This window comes from Rhinolophus sinicus, chromosome 5 (genome assembly GCF_057876585.1).
Source record: "Rhinolophus sinicus isolate RSI-liver-muscle chromosome 5, RSI-T2T, whole genome shotgun sequence".
Taxonomy (NCBI): Eukaryota; Metazoa; Chordata; class Mammalia; order Chiroptera; family Rhinolophidae; genus Rhinolophus; species Rhinolophus sinicus.
The window spans coordinates 79,528,361-79,549,343 of record NC_142505.1 but is presented as its reverse complement, the minus strand read 5'-3'; the positions used below and the strand labels follow the sequence as shown (position 1 = coordinate 79,549,343).

Below are 20,983 nucleotides of genomic sequence, written 5' to 3'. Positions count from 1 at the left end.
GGGGTCTAGTCCATGAAATAAAAGGTAAATTCAAAACCAGTTATACTCAGAAAGTTAGGGAGTAGAAAGGCACAGCAATACGCAGAAACCTCTGTCTCCACTGGGTTAGACACTGTTGTTTCCTCAGCTCCCACTCAGAATTCCCTGTGAAGACGAGTACACAGTCATGAAACAGACACCCTAAGAAAAACGAAAACTGTAATAAATAAAGATTCCCTGTAGTTAAATGAGAGCCAGATGAGCAACACTGATTTAAGAAAAGAAAATATCTTTAAAGTGTGGAGAGGAAATCACTTTGAACCTAGCACGTCAAATATATCCCAGTGAACATTCAAATGTGATGACAGGTATTCTCAAGCCATGGATGCAGTAAACTTACTAACCCCAGACTTACTAAAGGATTTACTCTACAGACGATAAATGAGCCCAGAAGGGATTAATTGTGAAAAAAAGACACACTGCTAAATCTCTAAATAAATATGTCCTATATCAGTGTTTTGATAGTAAGCTGACATTGCAGACTGTTGGGGACAATGAGAAAATGTGGTAAATGTCTGGTTTATTCAGGCAGAAAACATAGATTAACTTTAGATCTTATTAGGAAAAATATGCTTCTTAGTGGAACATTTAAATAGCAACAAGAATATAAGAAATAGAATATGTAGTTTTTAAACCTCTAGAAGAAAAACATAGCATAAAGAAAGCATGATAGAAAACATGATCATTTCAACAAATGGCAGGAAAGAGGGGAAATGAAAAATAGAAAGCACAAAATAGAGCAGTAGAAATAAGAGCAAGCATATCTGTAATTATAATAAATGTGACTGGGTCTAACTTACTAGATACTATCAACTGGTATTTTTTAAAGTGAGTTACATAGAAAACAATTATATAGAAACTTTAAAAGATAGTAAAGACTTATTTTCATTATGGATTCTAAAAACAAAGACAATATCATCTTGCTGAAATTTCCTTTTACCATATTATATCATAAATTGGTGTTTACAGAAGAACTGAACATGATTAATTAGCATTCATATATGTGTATTCCTGTAAGCATATAACATCCAGTCTTTTCAAACACACATGAAATATTTGCCATGGTTTATGCCACAAAAGAAAACTCAACAAATCTCAAAACACAATCAGATCAAATTCACTCGCTACAACACAAGTAGAAGTCAAATATTAGATTGCCAAATTTTATAAATAATTAGTCAGAGATGAAATAAAAACCACAAAACACTGTGTACCAAGATGATTAAGACTGAAGCAGAAAACAATGACATAGATAAACCTTTGGCCCAAATACTTTCATGAATTTAAAAGTGGGGTGAAACCTCAGCTATAGGAGAATACCGTACACTTTGGGTTCTGCAACTTCAGCCGGCATCACAATCACTTCAAGAGTTTTTTCAAGCAGTTTGTTGGGTCCTACTCTTAAAGTTTCTGATTCAGTAGGTCTGGGTGAGGGGCCAAGAATTTGCTTTTCTAAGATGTTTCCAGCTGCTAGTCCTGTATGAACACTTTAGAACCATTGCTATAAACCAATTTATAGCAATCATGAAAAACTAGTTGAAATGGATACTGAGTTACCATGGATACTGAGTTAGCACATTTGGGTCACAAAGAACCAGAAGAACCAACTAGATTTAAAAAAAAAAAAATCATGAAATTAATTTAAATCAAATGCTACTCTCAATAGGCACCAGGCCCAAGATATGTTTCTGGGTGAATCCTTCATGGAAGAGATTCTAATTTTATACAAACAGTCTCGAATATAGAAAAAGATAGAAAAATACTTGAATCATTGTATGAATTGTTTATGCCTCTATCGCTTAGTAACACAGATGCAGAAAGATTAGCAAATCAAATCAGTAGTATTCCAATAACAATGTATCATGGCCAAGTAGTATATTTATTCCAGGAAAGCGAAGACATACATTTTTAAAATTGAACCACTGGTAAGTCATCTCATTAAAAGTGAATAAAGGATAAACATAAAAGTATGTAAAGGATAAAAAAACCCATGATTTTACCAATTGTTAAAAAAAGTTATTGAATCAAGAGGTAATAGAAAATATGAACAGACCAATTACTAGTAAGGAGACTGAAGTAGTAATCAAAAATCCTTCTTAAACTCTTCCACAAAAAATTGAAGAGGAGGGAACACTCCCAAATTCATTTTACAAGACCAGCCTGCCACCAAAGCCAGAAAAAAACACTGTAAGTACAGGCTGATATCCCTGATGAATATAGATGCAAAAAATCTCCAATAAAATACTAGAAAACTAAATTCAACATTCGTTCATGATAAACACAACAAATTAGGTATAGAAGAACATACCTCAGCATAATAAGGGCCACATATGACAAGCCCACAGCTCACATCATGCTCAATGGGGAAAGGTTGAAATCTTTTCCTCTAATATTAGGAACAGGACAAGGGTGCCCACTCCCACCACTCCCATTCAACCTAGTCCTGGAAGTCCCCGACAGAACAATTAAGCAAAAAATGAATAAATAGAAGGCATCAGAATTGGAAAGAAAGAAGTAACATTGTTTGCATTTGCAGATGACGTGATTTTATATATAGAAAATCCTAAAGATTCCACCAAAAACTGTTAGCTCTAATCAACCAATTCAGTAATTTGTCAGGGTGAAAAGTTAGCATGCAAAAATCAGTAGCATATACTAACAACAAATTATCTGAAAAAGGAATAAACTGATCTACTTACAATAGCATCAAAAATAAAACGCTTAAGAATAAATTTAACCAAGGAGGCAAAAGAGCCTTACCCTGAAAACCATACGACATTAATGAAAGAAATGAAAGAAGACACAAATACATGACAAGATATCTTCATGTATTTGTGTCCTCTGGATCAGAAGAATTAATAATGTTAAAATGTCCATACTACCCAAAGCCATCTATAGATTCAACACAATCCCTATCAAGAGTCCAGTGGCATTCTGTACAGTAGAAAAAGACAATCCTGAAATTTTTATGGAACCACAAAATAACAGCCAAAACAATCCTGAGAAAGAAGCACAAAGCAGGAAGCACCACATGTCCTGGTTTCCAGCTGTATTATAAAGCTATGGTGCTGACGTAAAGGCAGACTCACAGCCCAGTGGGACAGAACAGGACGAATGGCCCAGAAAACTCCATGGAGGAAAGACAGTGTGTTCAGGAGAGGGTGCTGGAAAAATCAGAAATTAGATATTTACATGTAAAAGAATGAAACTAGAACCCTATCTTGTACCACTCACAAAAATTAACTCAACATGAACTAAAGACTTCAGTGTGAGTCCTGAAACCATGAGACTCCTAGAAGAAAACATGAAAATAAAGCTTCTTGACTTGGGTCTTGGCAGTGACGTTTTTTGGATGTGACACCTAAAGCACAAGCCACAAAATAAGCAATAAACACGTGGGGCTATATCAGACTGAAAAGCTTCTGCACAGAAAAAGAAATGATCAACAAAGTGAAAAGGCAACCTGTGGAATGGGAAAAAAATATACGCAAACCATATGTCAGATAAGGGGTTAGTATCCAAAATATATAAAGAACTCATACAACTCAATAGCAAAAATCATCATCATCATCATTCACTTAAAAAATGGGCAAAGGACCTGAATAGATATTTTTTTGCACAGAAGACATACAAATGGCCAACAGGTACATGAAAATGTGTTCAACATCACTAATCATCAGGGAAATGCAAGTCAAAACCACAGTGAGAGCACCTCATGCCTGTTAGAACGGCTCTCATCAAAAAGATAACAAATGCCGGTGGTGATGTGGAGAAAAGCGAACCCTTGTGCACTGTTGGTGGGAATGTAAATCGTTGCGGCCTCTATGGGAAACAGTAGGGAGGGTCCTCAAAAAATTAAAAAGAAAACTACATGATCCAGCAATTCCATTTCTGGTTATTTATCTGAAGAACATCAAAACACCGACTGGAAGGGATATCTGCACCCCCATGTTTACTCCCGTATTACTTACAATAGCCAAGATATGGAAACAACCAAGTGTCCATCACTGAGGGATAGATAAAGCAGTTGTGATGTGTGCGTGTGTGTGAATCTCCAAAGGGATATTATTCAGCCATAAAAACAGAAAATGTTGCTAATTGCAACAATGTGGAATGGAGCTAGAGGGCATTATGCTAAGTGAAATAAGTCAGAGAAAGACAAATACTATACGATCTCACTTATATGTGAAATCTTAAATTAAAAAAAAACAAGTCCATAGAAAAAGCGATCAGATTTGTGGTTACCAGAGGCAGGGGAGGGGTGTCAAAAAGTACAAATTTCCAGTTACAAGATAAATAAGTACGAGGGATATAACGTATGCATGATGACTGTAGTTAATACCGCTGTAAGGTATTTATCTCCAAGAGTAGTCATCACAAGGAAAACTTTTTTCCTTTTTTATATCTATATGAGATGATAGGTGTTAACTAAACCTACGGTGTTATCATTTCACTATGTACCAGGGGGTGCCAAAAAAATGTATACACATGACTTTTATTCATCTTTTGTTGTCGGTATATGTTGAGTATTACAATTTTAGTAGTTTTTTCCTTCCTTTAAATGTGTGTACATATTTTTGGCACCCTGTGTATCTAAGCTGAATCATTGTACTGTGCTCCTTAAATTTAATGCAGTGCTGTGTGTTAATAAAACTAGAAAAAAATGAAAGTTATGTCAGAATAGTACATATTCATGATTTAAAGAGAAAAAAAAACTCATCAAAGAAGGAATAGAGGACCCCTGTCCAACCCTGAACGAGTCGTAGGGCTGTGTCATCTTACTAATAGCCAACCACCCCATTCTGTCCTGCGAGTCCTGCAGCCAATACCCTCTGACGTGTGGCCCCTTCCGTGTCTCGGCTGGCAGTAACGCTGAGTATCTCTGTACTTCTGCTTCCCCTAGGAGCATTCATACCTCGCTGTAATGAGGAGGGCTATTACAAAGCCACGCAGTGCCATGGCAGTACGGGGCAGTGCTGGTGTGTGGATAAATACGGGAACGAGCTGGCTGGCTCCAGGAAGCAGGGCGCGGTGAGCTGTGGTGAGTGCGGCCTTCTGTGGCAGCCCCACGATGACCTCGAGGACCTGTCAGTCCTCACGTGTTAGCATCTGAGGAGGAGAATTTCAGAGGTGCCTGTGGCCCTCAGTGAGTTCATGACGGAAATCACCTGAGAGGATGCACAGCTAGCTCTTCCAGTGGCAGGAGCACACCACGACCGCCGTGCTGGACAGCAGTTTCTGAGTCAGGAACTGCTGCCGGCCAAGGGCCACTGAGTTGCCTTCACTTCTCAGTTGGGATCATAAACCTCCCATGAAGGTAGAAGCACCTCAAGAATTCTGGGGCTCCTATCCAAACAAAGCTCGGGGTCCATGCCATGTAGACTAACCCCACCGGACAAGGATGCTCCCACATTTGGAAAGTCAAGTACATGGCTTTGCCCTGTGGTTAGGTCCCATGCAAGGGGAACCCCTGCCAGGGCTCATGAAGTACAAACAGAAACTAACCTCAAATCCATTCTTCCTTCTTAATGTTTCAGAAGAGGAACAGGAGACCTCAGGAGATTTTGGCAGTGGCGGCTCAGTGGTCCTGCTGGATGACCTAGAAGACGAACGGGAGCTGGGACCAAAGGACAGACTGGGGAAGCTGAGGGTGCACACCCGGGCAGTGACAGAGGACGACGAGGACGAGGACGATGACAAAGAGGACGAGGTCGGGTACATATGGTAGTCCCCACCAGGAAGAGGACACAAGGGTGGCACACAATTGCAAGTCACTTCCTGTTCCTGCATTTGTATCTAAGACTCCACGGCACCAAGGTCTCTTCTCCATTGTTGCTCTCTCTACCCGACCTAAGGTTTGGGAACAAGCCCTTGTTCCCAGAGCATTCTGATTTTGCATACGGTCATGTGGGAAGAAAGGTGTTGTGTAGTGTTTTGTTTTTAGACAGGGGAATGGCTGGCTGAATTAGAGCCTCCTTCCCTCCCATGAGACGTTTGCAACGAGCATGTGATGTGTGTGGGATTCTGACAGTGCAGGGAGCCCCACCCTCTAAATGTCAAAGACCCTTTTTGACTACCCACGCTGGTGGTTATTACAGCATGGTTCCCAGCCTCACGGTGTCTCAGTGCTTTTCTTGTGTCTTGTAAATGTTGTGGAAAACACACCACAGTGTACTCTAGTCCCTTTGCTCCCCACCACCCCTGGTGTCTATTATTAAAAGTTAGTTATTCACGTCACTATATCTGGCTTCCTGCAAACAACAGCCTTAATTCAGTCCAGAATCCCTTCGGGCAACTGATTTTCTTTATTAAAAAAAATGGTGTCTGGATGCTTCTCTCTGTACATGCATACATGCATACAAATGTATATATGTACAGAAGAGACTATGTGTATGCAAGGTACACACACCTCTCCGCAAACCTGTTTGGGTACCTATTAAAAACTCATTGGAAAAACAATGATAAGTTTATCAGCTTGTCCAGACCTGGATCCCAATTTCTGGAATACAAAATTTGTATCAAGTCCTTTTTTGCACTAACGGTTGGCACTTGTAGCCTGCAGGCGGAGGGGTTCCTTGTCTGTGCACCAGCAGAGTTACTGGGAGCCTCTGGGATTGGGATGAGCCTCTGTCTGCCTAAATCACTTTGCTCCCACAAGCCATGCGACTCCCACGTGGGCAGCTTCACAAGCCATCGCTTTCATTTCAGCTCAAAGCCCCCCGTGGGCTGAAGCAGTCCTATCCGCTGCAGGTCCTTCCTCCCCTACCTATTCAAGGGCTCTTTCTAAGGCATGTGCACATACCCCCTGCTCACCGAGAACACGGTGCCACGCTGTTCCTTAGGAGAAGGAAAGGCAGGATTCTGAACTCAAGGTTTTGCTTTGGCCCACTTTCTATCTGCCAACCATGATGAGGGTACAACAGCAGCGTGGATTTTATACCACTCGCCATCTGTAAAGAATCCCAGGGGGAGGCCTAGGAAGGGCTCCATAGCAGCACATGGAAGCTAGGGTTGGATTCGTAAGAGCGCGTCCTGTCTCCATGCCCTCACCCACACCAGTGTCCCGATACGAATGAAGGAAGTGCTTCACCATTTGCGTTTCTTTTCCCTAAGTATTATTAGAGTCCATCTCCAAATTCGGTGGGGTTTTCATCTCTGTAGTCTTTAGGATTTCTTTCCCTATCAAGCTGGCCCAGATACAAGGACAAGTACCAAAGAGTAGTCTTCCAAGTGGTCCCGTTTAGTTCAGCACTGGCCCTTAAGCTCTTGTCCCACACGGTTTCCACCTGCCCGGATGCCCTACTCAGCCACCCAGCAAGGCCCTCTGGCCCACGTGGATTTTTCTTCCCTACTCCATGAGCTCCAGCCAGTCCGTCCACGAGAAGACCACATAAACTCAGGCAAAACATATATTTAGCCAAACCACGATCTCAGCGGCAGCTGACCGGCCCTCCACCCCAAATGACCATTTCTTTGTATTTTACCAGCCTGCCTCAAACTAGCATTGTCCAATCCTTGCATTGGCCGGACAAAGAGGCACTGTCCCCAAAGTTAGTCTCAGATGGGAAACGAACATGCTTGACGTAGCAAATCCCTTAGGCCCGACAGACACGAGTACCACCAGGACCCTAGGTGTAGGGAGACCATGGGCAAGCTCTGCATTGGGATCTCAACTCCATCACCTCTGCTTTCATATTGTTTTCCTAACTTGCACAGAATTTTTGAGATCATAATTTAGAAAACAGGTGCTTAATTGCAGCTAAATTACAATAGAGTATATAAAAGAATCAAGACATTAAAAAAAAAGATCTCAGTTTAGACCCTCAAAGAAAACCACTGTTACTATCTCCTCTGAGCCTGGAAAAATGCACAAAAGAACAAATTAAAATTGACACATTGCTTTCACTTATAGAAATTTGTAGAAATAGAGCGAACCACTGATTTTAATTTGCCTAATTATCTTATGACAAGTGTCAAATTAAGATGACACTTAAAAATCCTTAGCATTAACTCAATGATGGAGAAGAGTGCTCAGGAGTCAATTCCCAGGAAGGTAATGAGATGCTCATTTTCAGAGATATTCCAAGAATATATTTGGATTCATTAAAATATTAAATAAAAAGCCCTCCTACGACCAGAACCCCAAACCAATGGAGCAACATTAACACCACTTTTCACGCCTCACTTTGGCATGACAGCGTTTGATTTGTTACAGGTCTTTAATACTTTTCACTTGTGAAAAGTAGTTTCACTTGTGAAAAGTACTAAAGATTAGATTTTTTTTAGTTACTTTAGCCTTAGAAGTAGACTCTTTTGTTTCCCTCCTTTTGGCAGGAGTCCTTTAGCTAGTGACAAGGTATACATAAAAATCGTTATTTAAAAAACTGCTTCAGTAACAATCCATTCCTGTGTTTGCAACAGGTATTGAGTTGAATCCTCACTAACTCATTTTTGGAAACTCCTTAGTGAATAGTTTTATTCTTATTCCATAAATGCTTCTTTTATTTAATATCATTTCCTTAGCATTCAACTTAAATCCCAGAATTTTCTCCCACCATGGTTAGTTGTTGGCCATATTAATGTCTTTTTGTTTCCACAAATATTCTAGGCATGGAAATACCTTAATGCTGAACTGGAGGTTTTGTATCAGTTTCCCCTTCGTGAATCCCATTTTCCCGGGCCCAGCACTGAATGACAACGTGTCTGTCCAGGTCTGCCCCTCTGCTTTTCCCAGGATGCCATTCACATTTGTTTTTTACCTGGACCACATTGTACAGTAACATCCAAGAGCCCTTTCTACAGTGGGTGGTTTTGGTCTTTTTATACCTTTTTCTCAAAGTCACTGATGTTTGTCCCTGTTCAATGTGTAGCAGTGTAATGAGAGCCCACCAAATCCTGAGTGTCAGTTTGTTGTCCCTATTGTAGATGAAATAGTGAAGTAGAAAAACCTAGTGAATTCTGAATGCTTTTCCATGTAGACTTATCTGGAATGTGAACACGACTTTTTGGTTAATAGTAATTGCTTAACTGTAGTCCTGAGTAGGTGCATTTTTGTCTGTCTCAATAAATTTTAATTTGTCTGCAATATCTGGGTGTTTGTGTTTTGTTAGGTTGGATGGGAACTCACCAGGCCATGTGCACACATGGTCTCTGGAGAGCACTATGAACCGGCACAGGGTGTAGCCAAAGCATGCCCCGCTGTCAAGGCTTCTGTGTCCGGGAGGGCGGGCCTGTCCCAGCTCCTCCCCGTGTACTCGGGCGCGTGCGTGCTCTGTACCCGCGCAGTCTAGAGCCATATCACCTGACCCTTCTTTTTTCCTGCTTTCCTCTCTCTCAGGCTTCAACTTTGCTACCTCGTCCTTACCTATCAGACTTCACTGTTGTCGTCCGCTGACAATCTTAAGCCTTTTCAATTCTGCCTCTTCCTTTCCTCCCCAGTCAGTTATTTTCCAATTCTCCTGGGGAAAAACAACAACAACAAAAAAAAAACAAAAAAAAAAAAAACAACCTCTATCCTTTACAGGGACACTGAGTTCTCCTAAGTTCATGGATCAACATACCAGATGCTCGTCAAGTATCACAAAGCATCCAAACTGGAGCAGGAATGATTTCCTTTCCACCTTTATGCACATTTAGGCCAGTGTGTCTATGACTTAATTATACCCGGAGTGAGTAATTTCACCACAGGCTGAGGTAGAAACTATCTTATGAATAATTCAATTCCGTTACCCTATGGACTGTATTTTACAGACAATCCACGGTCTGACAGTTCAAGGAATGGTGCTTCATAAATCCACAAACTAACTAACCTCAGGAGAACAACAGCCAATCTGAAGCCTCGGAGTAGTTGCAGGGCACATGAAAGAGAAGTTGGCCTTTGTGAACACACCCCAAATTCCTCCCAAACCAGCCCAGGTGTGCAGGTCAAACATCACATTTCTCAAGCTGAGGCTTCATGGATGCTGTCTTGGTCCATTAGAGGCCAGGACCCAAGGACAGAGACCTGGGAGCTAGTTCTCCAATGTTAAATATACTGTGTAAGCAGGTAGGGCACAGCACCTTATCACAATTCTTAGTCAGTTGTTAAGATTTTTGTTGACAAATTGGTTCAAGGAAAGGGGAAGATTTTGAAACTTATTCACTCAATAAGCCTTTACAGATTTTATTAGATTTGTAGAGTTATAGATTATATGTGAGATGGATGAATGCCGCCATGCGCAGAGCCCCTCCTCCATTCAGTTCTAGGAACATAAATGAGAATAAAGCCAGGCGCTTGCTCTGTAAAGTTATTGTCTCCTTGAAAAGAAGACAAATAAATGACTGTCACAATAGAAGTGGCTGGACGTCATCATCAACACCCATGACGACTGCAGCTTTGTTACAGGCAAGGCTGTGACAAGGTTCCTTTTATCTAGCATTGCCCGGGTTTCCTCCTACCGCTCTGACCAGTCCTTCTAGGTCTCTTGAATATCCTTTGGTTCGCTCACTTTTGTCAATATCGCTGCTCCTCAGGTTTGTGTCCCTGGCCCACTCTCTTTAACTTCACGTGCTTTCTTCTGGATAGTCCTATCTATGCCATTGGTGTCCACCGTATCTTCCACGCTGAGAAACCCCCAAGCTGTATCTCAAGTTCGGTTTCGACTTCCACTCCATCCTGAAATAATCCCTGCCATCTAGATCATTCTACTCAAATGTCCCACCAACACCTCGATTTCAAACCTTAAAAAAGTCAAAATGAGAGACTAAAACATCCCTATGACAATAAGTCCTAAAACATGAGCCGTAAGGGAACAACACACTGATAAATTTTCCTCCTCCATAAAAGTTAATAACACATCATAAACAAACTTAAAAGATAAACACGGGGCTAAAGAAGACATCAGTGACATAAAACAAATAAAGGATTGGCTATAAAAATATTCTTAAACTCTCACAAATCTGTAAGAAAAATACAGCCCAACAGACTAATGGGGAAAAGATAAAAACAAGTGACTCATAAAAGACACACAAATGGCAAGAAAACCAATGCCTGCCCTCGCTCGTGATCAGAGAAACATAAATTAAAGCAATGATCTATCAGTTTTCACTGAGGGAAAATAAAAATCTTGATCATGTCAAGTTTTGAGGAGAGACTGGTGTAAAGAACACGCTGTACACTGTCCAGTCAGAGCAGCCACGTGGAGGGCAGTTTGGCAACAGCTATCAAAATAAAGGTATACACCTAGAACCCAGTAATCCCACTTCTCAGTAATTATTCTTAGAGGGGAAAAACAAACACAGCAATTTACTTGTACAATCATGTAAAAGTCCATTCATTGCAGCATTTGTTAGAACAGGAAATCTGGGCCAAAACTATCCGTCAGTGGGTACGTTGAGTTACTCTGTTATCTGGAATACTCTGCAGCAAAACAAACTTAAAAAAGAATGAAATAACTTCACGTGCACTGACTTAGCAAAACTTCTAAAACGTTAGTTGTATGAGGACAAAACTCAAGTGATATATAGATTATTAAATATTAAGTTATGTATCTAAGGCAGCACTCTCCAGTTTCTCCAGGTAAGTATGGAAATGCACAGAATAGGGCTTGAAAGGACACACACCAAGCTGGTGGCAGTGGTGACCGCTGAGGGAAGGACTTGGGATTGGGCCTGTTGGCCAGTGGGGGCGACGGCCTCATCTCTATGTTTCACTTTTGTTTTTTATCACGAAAGCAATATGCCATCATGTCTTGTGTAATTTAAAAATTAATGATTTAAAAATATCGGCTGCCTTTCAAAATTCCACCCCTCACATTCCTTAGCATCAGGAATGACACCACCATCTAGGCCACGCTCCTCAATTCCCAACCTGTAATAAATCACTAAATCATGTTAATTCACCTTTTGAAATGTACCTCTTCTTCTCTATCTCACCACCACTGTCATGGTTCTAACCACTGTCATTTTTCAGGACTGTCCTAGGGATTTTTTAACTAGTGACGCCGCTTTATTTTTGACTAATTCCAATCCACCCTACATGCGGCTGCTGCCGGAATCACTTATTCTCAAGGCAAATCTGATCATGTCACTGCCATACTTAATTTTCAAGGTTTCCCATCACTTTGAGATATAAACTACTTGGTTTGATAAACAAGCTCCTTTTAAATTTATCCCTTGGCATCTCTTTGTCCCATTGCATTCTTCACTTCTCAGATTCCACGTTTTCCAAGCACCCCCATCCTTCTCAAGCCTCTGCCTATGTTCTTGATAGTTCGTTTACCTGGGATGCCTATGAGACTCACTCAATTATCACCCCTCCAGGAACCTTTCTCAATCGCTCTCAGAAGGACTAGGTACTTCTTGTCTTTCCCTCCAGCACCCAGAGCTTGGTAACTGCCACGTTCCAATTCTCTCGTCAACTATAAACCTTTCCAAAGAAAGAGATGGAACAAAATGGCAGTGTAGGAAGCGCCAAGCTCTGCTTCCCCACAGAGACATCAAAAGCAACCAAAAACTGACTAAGATAACCTTATAAGAGCACTATGAAAGTTAAAAGTTTATAGAAACCAAGTGAACAACCAACCAATCAACAAAAAACCACATTCAAAATAGTCAGGAAGTTCATGGTGTTTTTACCTGCCCTAGTCCACTCTCCCCAGTGCAGCATGGTCTTGATCTGGAGGAGGTGGCAGCCCAGTTGCCAATTGCATCCCATAAACAAGAATGAACAAAGAAGACTTTTTTTTCCCCAACATTTTGTCATGCCTGGTGTCTGCCTAAAGGACTGGTCTCTGCATCAACTAAATCAATTCTCAGGCAAGGAGAAGCCGCAGGCACTGCTCATGAAAGTGCAGGGAGACTACAGGCCTGCAAATGACTAGGACAAAAAATTAGGAGTAAAAGAACACAACAGATCAGCTAAGGCTCTGAAGAGAAGCTGAAGGGAGACTATTCAGGAAATCAGGACATTAAAAAGCAGCTGTGTACTTGGGGTGGGGGAACCATACAGAGGCCCAGGCAAGATGCATGCTGAGACAGGAAGCATGAGAAAACCATACATTTTCACCCGGGGCTGATTCTAAGCTTCAGACATACCTAATTAATAAAGGGCTGCACAGAACTAGTCTGCAAAGACTGAGAGAGGTGGCTGAGTTTCTTTTTTCAAAAGCCCTATTTTCAACAACAAAAAAATCACAAGGTACATAAACCATCAGAAAAATATAGCTCATTCAAAGGAATAAAATAAAATAGCAGAAACGGTTCCTAAAGAAGTGCAGGAAGTGGACTTACTAGACACAGACTTTAAAATAACGGTCATGAATATGCTTAAAGAGCGAAAGGAAAACATGAACAAAAATTTTTTAAAATCAGGAAAATAATATATAAACAAAATGAGAACATGAACAAAGAGACAGAAATTTATATATATATATGCAAACAAATTATGGAGCTGAAAAACACAATAACTAATTATAAAGTTTTACTGGAAGAATTTAACAGCAGATTTGAGCAGGCAGAAAATAAAAATCAGTGAAACTGAAAATAAGATATTTTAAATTACCAAGTCAAGGGAACAGAAAGAAAAACAAAGCAAAGTGAACAAAGCTGAAGGGACTTATGGAATACCAGAAAGTGGACTAAATTGTACATTTTGAGAATCTCAGAAGAAGAGAGAATGAAGCCAAGAGATTATTTGAAGAAATAATGGCTGAAAATGTCCCACATTTGAGGCAAGGCATGAATTTACAAATCTAAGAAGCTCTATAAACTCAAGATAAATCCAAGGAGTCACACACCAACACACATCAGAATCAAACTACTACAAGTCAAAGAGAAAATCTTGAAAGCAACAAAGTGACCAGTCATATATAAGGCATCATGGGTAAGAATATCAGCTGATTTTCCAGCAGAAACCTCGGAAGCCAGAAGGCAGTGAAGTGAAATCATTTTAAGTAGTTAAAGAAAAATAAACTTTCCAACCAAGAATTCCATAGCAAAAGTTTAGTGGTTACCAGAAGGTAAGGGAGGAGAGGGGCGGTAAAAAGGTAAAAGAGATTAAACATGTGGTGACGGATGGAGAACTGACTCTGGGTGGTGAACATACAATGTAACATAGAGATGATGTAGTACAGAATTGTACACCTGAAGCCTATGTAACTTTACTAACCATTGTCACCCCAATAAACTTTAATTAAAAAAAAAGAAAACTCAAATTTCTAAAATTAGAAATAGAAGTGAGTCACATTATTACTGATTTTATAGAAATAAAAAGAATTAAGAGAGAAAACTCAAATTTCTAAAATTAGAAATAGAAGTGAGTCACATTATTACTGATTTTATAGAAATAAAAAGAATTATAAGAGAATATTGTGAACAATTACACAACAACAAATTGGATAGCATAGGTGAGACGACAAATTGATAGAAACACACATCCTACCAAGACTGAATCATGAATAGAAAATCTGAATAGACCTAATTAGTAAGGAGATTAGATCAGTAATCAAAAACTCTCTCAACAAAAAGAAATCCATGGACTATAGAGCGCCACTGGTTAACAAAGGTTAAAAGGCAAAAGTAAAAATCATGTGTAATTACAACAATAAATTAAGGGATACACACAAACACATACCCACAAAAGTAAAAAAATCATGACGAAAACCTAAATGTGGAATGAGTAAAAATTGTAGTGGTTTTAAAATGTGTTCAAACTTAAGCAAACATTAACTTAAAATAGACTGCTATAAACATAGCTTGATATGTAGGAAGCACATGGTAACCACAAACCAAAAATCTACATGAGATGTACAAGAAATAAAGAGAAAGAAATCCAAACATAACACGATAGAAAGTCGTCAACATACAAGAGAAGAGAGCAAGAGAATAAGAAAGTAACAGAGAATAACTACACAAACAATCAGAACACAATTAATAAAACGGCAATAATACATACCCATCAATAATTACTTTAAATATGAATGGACTAAATGTTCCAATCAATAGACATAAGGTTACTGAATGGATAAAACAACTAGACCCATACATATGCTTCCTACAAGAGACCTGCTTTGGATTGAAAGACACACACAGACTGAAAGTAAAGGGATGGAAAAAGATATTTCACACAAATGGAATTAAAAAAAAAAAAAAGCTGGGTGGCAATACTTACATTAAGACAAAATAAAATTTGAAACAAGGGCTGTAACAAGAAACCAAGGACATTTCATAATGATAAAGGAATCAATCCAATGAAAGGACATAATTCTCATAAATATCTATGCACCCAACATAGAAGCTCCTAAATACCGTGTTTCCCCGAAAATAAGACTTTGCCAGACAGTCAGCTCTAATGCACCTTTTGGAGCAAAAAATTAATATAAGACCTGGTATTATATTATATTATATTATATTATATTATATTATACCCGGTCTTATAGTAAAATAAGACTGGGTCTTATATTAATTTTTGCTCCAAAAGACGCATTAGATATGTCAGGCTAGGTCTTATTTTCGGGGAAACATGGTGTATAAAGCAAATATTGACTGACATAAAGGGAGAGACTGACAGTAATACAATCATAGTAGAGAAATTTAACACCCCATTGACATCAATGGATAGATCATGCAGAGAAAACTCAACAAGGTAACAGTTGCCTTAAATGACACATTAGACCTAATTGATACTTTTAGCATCAACCAACACAGTTATTTAGTATCAAATGACACAGACTTAGTTGATATTTTTAGGACATTTCACCCTAAAATAGCAGAATATACATTTTTTTCAAGTGCACATAGAACATTTTCCTGAATAGAACACATGTTAGGCCACAAAACTGTCTCAGTAAATTTAAGATTGAAATCATATTGAGCTTCTTCTCTGATCACAATAGTATAAAACTAGAAATTGATTACAAGAAAGCTGAAAAACACACAAACACATGGAGGCTAAATAACATGCTGCAAACAATGAGTGGGTTAACAAGATCAAGGAAGACATCAAAAGATACCTTGAGAGAAACGACAGCCAAAGCAGTTCTAAGAGGGAAATTTATAGAAATATAGGCCTACCTCAAGAAATAAGAAAAATGTCCAATAGACAATCTAACCTACACTTAAAGGAACTAGAAAAAGAACAAACAAAGCCCAAAGAGAGTAGAAGGAAGGAAATAATAAAGATCTGAGTGGAAATAAATAAAATATAATAGAATCTAAAAAAAAAAAAAAAAAAAATAGGAAAGATCAATGAAATCAATACCTGGTTCTTTGAAAAGATATTTAAAAAATGATAAATCTTTAGCCAGACTCAATAAAAAAAAAGATAGAGAGAACCCAAATAAATAAAATCAGAAATGAAAGAGAAGGTACAACCAACACCACAAAAATATGAGTACAAAGAATTATAGGGAAACACTATGCACAATTATATGCCAGCAAATTGGACAACCTGGAAGAAATGGATAAATTCCTACATACATATAATCTTCCAAGGCTAAATCAGGAAGAAACAGAAAATCTGAATAAATCAATTACTACTAAAGAAATCAAAACAGTAATCAAAAAACTACGAAGAAACAAAAGTTCTGGTCAGGATGGCTTCATAGATGAACTGTACCAAATATTTAAAGAAGAATTAATACCTATCCTTCTCAAAGTATTTCAAAACAATTGAAGAGAAGGGAAGGCTCCCAAACTCATTTTATGAGGCCAGTATTACCCTGATACCAGAACCAGACAAGGGCACTACCAAAAAAATAAATAAAATAAAATAAAATAAAATTTTAGGCCAATATTCCTGATGAACACAGATGCAAAAATCCTCAAAAAATATTAGCAAACCAAATTCAGTAACACATTAAAAAATTATACACCATGATTAAGTGGGATTTATTCCCAGGATGCAATATCCACTAATCAATTAATGTGATGTACCAAATAAACAAAATGAAGGATAAAAATTATATCATACCAACAGATGCAGAAAAAGCATTTGACAAAATCCAACAGAGATTTATGATTAAAAACTCTTAGCAAAGTGGGGATAGAGGGAACATACCTCAACATAATAAAGGCCGTACATTTCAAACCCACAGCTAACATCGTACTCAATGGGGAAAAGTTAAAAGTGTTTTCCTTAAGATCAGGAACAAGACAAGGATTTCCACTTTTATCACTTTTATTCAACATAGTATTGGAAGTCCTAGCCACAGTAATCAGACAAGAAATAAAAGGCACCCAAATTGGAAAGGAAGAAGTAAAACTGTCATTATTTGCAGAAGATGATACTATATAGGCAGAACCCAAAAGAATCTATCAAAAAACTATTAGAACGAATAAATGAGTTCAGTTATGCAGCAAGATACAAGATTTTCAGAAATGAGTTGCATTTTAATACACCAATAACAAACTAGTAAAAAGAGAAATTACATCAAAAAGAATGAAATACCTAGAAATAAATTTAACCAAGGAGCAGAAGACCTATACTCAGAAAACTCTAGGACATTGAAGAAGATACAAATAAATGGAGGACTATACCGTGCTCATAGACGGAAAGAACTAACATCATTAAAATGTCCATATTACCCAAAGCAATCTGCAGATTCAATGCAATCCCTATCAAAACACCAGTGGCATTTTTCTCAGAACTAGAACAAATGATGCTAGAATTTATATGGAACCACAAAAGATCCCAAATAGTCAAAGCAATCTTGAGAAAAAAGAACAAAATTGGAGGTATCATGCTACCTGACAGCAAACTATAGTACAAGGCTACAGTAATCAAAACAGCATGGTACTGGCATAAAGACAGACACATAGATCAATGGAACAGAACAGAGAGCCCAAAAATTAACCCACGCCTACATGGTCAATTAATCTATGACAAAGGAGGCAAGAATAAACAATGGGGTAGAGAGGCTCTTCAATAAATGGTGTTGGGAAAACTGGATAGACACATGAAAAAGAACAAAACTGGATCACTTTCTTTTACCATATGTAAGAATAAACTCAAAATGGACTAAAGACTTAAATGTAAGACCCAAAACCATAAAACTCCTAGAAGAAAACATAGGCAGTAAACTCTTTGACATCACTCTTAGTAATATATATATATATATATATATATATATATATATATATATATATATATATATTTGGATATGTCTCCTCAGGCAAGGGAAACAAAAGAAAAAAATAAACAAATGGGACTACATCAAACTAAAGAGTTTTGCACAGAGAAGGAAACCATTAACAAAATGAAAAGACAGCCTACTGAATGGGAGAAGATATTTGCCAATGATATATCTGATAAGGGGTTAATATCCAAAATATATAAGGAACTCACACAACTTAACACCAAAATAAAACAAAAAACAATCCAATTAAAAAATGGGCAACGACCTGAATAGACATTTCTCCAAAGAGGACATACAGATGGCCGATAGACATATGAAAAGATGCTCAATGTCACTAATGATCAGGAAAATGCAAATTAAAACCACAGTGAGATATTACTTCACACTTGTCAGAATGGCTATCATCCATAAATCAACAAACAACAAGTGTTGGTGAGGATGTGGCAAAAAAGGAACCCTGTGCACTATTGGTGGGATAGCAAATTGGTGCAGCCACTATGGCAAACAGTCTGGTGATTCCTCAAAAAATTTAAAATAAAACTACCATATGACCCATCAATCCCACTTCTGAGTATTTATCTGAAGAGATCCAAAACACTAATTTGAAAAGATATATGCACCCTTATTTGTTCACTGCAGCATTTTTACAATAGCCAAGACATGGATGCCATCTAAATGTCCATGGATAGATGACTGGATAAAGAAATTGTGGTACCTGTATACAATGAAATATTACTCAGCCATAAAACAAATGAAATCCTGCCATGTGCAACAACATGGATGAACACAGAGGGCATTATACTAAGTGAAATAAGTCAGACAGAGAAAGACAAATACTATATGATTTCACTGGAATCTAAAAACAAAATAAATGAACAAACAAAATAGAAACAACTCATAGACACAGATAACACATTGATGGTTATTACCCACTTTTTAGTTGGATTGTTTGGGGTTTTTTGGTGTTAAGTTGTATGATTTCCTTATATAGAGGGTTCCAAAAGATGTATACACATTTTAAGAAAGGAAATAACTGTATTAAAATTATAATAATATATACCGATAACAAAAGATGAATACAAGTCATGTCTGACTTCTGCAATTACAAAAGGTGCTCAAAGTGGTTCCCATCAGCATCCAGACACTTCTGATTATGGTGAACTACTGCTTGAGCAACATTGACCAAAGTGTCCACTTGTATACATTTTTTTGGTACCCTCAGTATTTTGGGAGGGGTGTTGTGCATGTGGGTGAAAAGGGAAGGGATTAAGACGTACGATTTCTTAGTTATAAAAACAGTCATGGGAATGTAAAGTACAGCATAAGGAATACAGTCAATAATATTGTAACAACAATGTATGGTGTCAGATAGGTACTAGACTTATCAGAATGATAACTTCGTAAGTTACATAAATGTCTAATCACTACATTGTATAACTGAAACAAATATAACATTATATGTCAACTGTAACTGAAAAATTAGAAAAAAATTTTAATTGAATATTTAAACCTTTATCAAAAGACTTAATGAAGGATAAAAGTAATATTTGAAAATTTGGAAATATTTATTTAATGTTCTATGCCATTAAAAGTGTAAGGGGAGTGGGTGGTGGGAGATGAGGTAAGGGGGATCAAATATATGGTGATGGAAGGAGAACTGACTCTGGGTAATGAACACACATTGGGATTTATAGATGATGTAATACAGAATTGTACACCTGAAATCTATGTAATTTTACTAACAATTGTCACCCCAATACATTTTTAAAAAAGTATAAATAATCAAAGTTAAAAAAAAAAAAGAATGAAGGAGAAAGAACCCCAAATCGTCATCTAGACGCAAAAAAACCAAAAGAGAATTTCAACACCATTTCATAATTAAAAAACAGAAAACAAAAAAACCTCATACGAGGAAAAGAATCTACCTAAATGTAACTAAAGCCCATATGTGAAAACCCCACAGCTAACATCAGACTCTGAAAGTGATAAAAGACTGAAAGTTTTCCCTCTATGTTCATGAATAAGACAAAGATGTCTGCTTTCACCACTCCTATTTAACATTATATAGGAAGTACCCACCAGAGCAATTAGACAAGAAAAATATACTAAAGGCATCCAAATGGGAAAGGAAGAAGTCAAACTGTCTCTGTTTGCATATGGCATGATCTTATATGTAGAAAACAAAGATTCCACACAAAAAACTTAGAACTAATAAACTAAATCCACAAAACTTCAGGATACAAATTCAATACATGAAAAAAACAGCTGTGTTTCTATACACTAACAATGAACAATTTGAAAGGGATTTCAGAAAATAATTCCATTTACAATAGCATTAAAAAGAATAAAAAACTTAGGGAGAAACTTAATGAAGGAGAGGAAAGACTTATAGACTGGAAACTACAAAACATTGCTGAAAGAAATGGCGAAAACATAAATAATTGGAAAGACATCTGATTGTTCATAGATTGGAAGACTTAATGTTGTTAAGCTGTCACTATTACCCAACGTGATCTACAGATTCAACACAATCCCTATCAACATCCCAACAATTGCAGGAATAGAAAAATCGATCCCCAAATTTATATGAAATCTCAAGAGATCCTCGATAGCCAAAACAATCTTAAAAAAAGAATAAAGTCGGGACTTCCACTTCCTGATTTCAAACCTTATCCAAAGCTATGGTAATCAAAACAATGAGAAGCTGGCATTAAAACAGGTAACATAAGCTAAGGGTATAGCACAGAGAGCCCAGAAATAAACCCTTGCATGTATGGCAAAATGATTTTCAACAAGGGTACCAATATCATTAAATGAGGGATGGACAGTAT

General features: G+C 37.8%; 1 protein-coding gene across 1 annotated transcript in view; it reads left to right on the top strand.

Annotated features, from left to right (window-relative positions):
• The window catches only part of SPOCK1 (SPARC (osteonectin), cwcv and kazal like domains proteoglycan 1), a 470,125-nt gene extending 461,001 nt beyond the window's left edge, over window positions 1–9,124 (top strand). The window contains exons 10-11 of the mRNA XM_019740366.3: window positions 4,943–5,080; window positions 5,577–9,124. Of these exons, the coding sequence (XP_019595925.2) occupies window positions 4,943–5,080; window positions 5,577–5,767 (329 nt within the window). The 3' untranslated portion in view covers window positions 5,768–9,124. The remainder of the gene's footprint in view (window positions 1–4,942; window positions 5,081–5,576) is intronic.
• The last annotated feature ends 11,859 nt before the right edge of the window (window positions 9,125–20,983 follow it).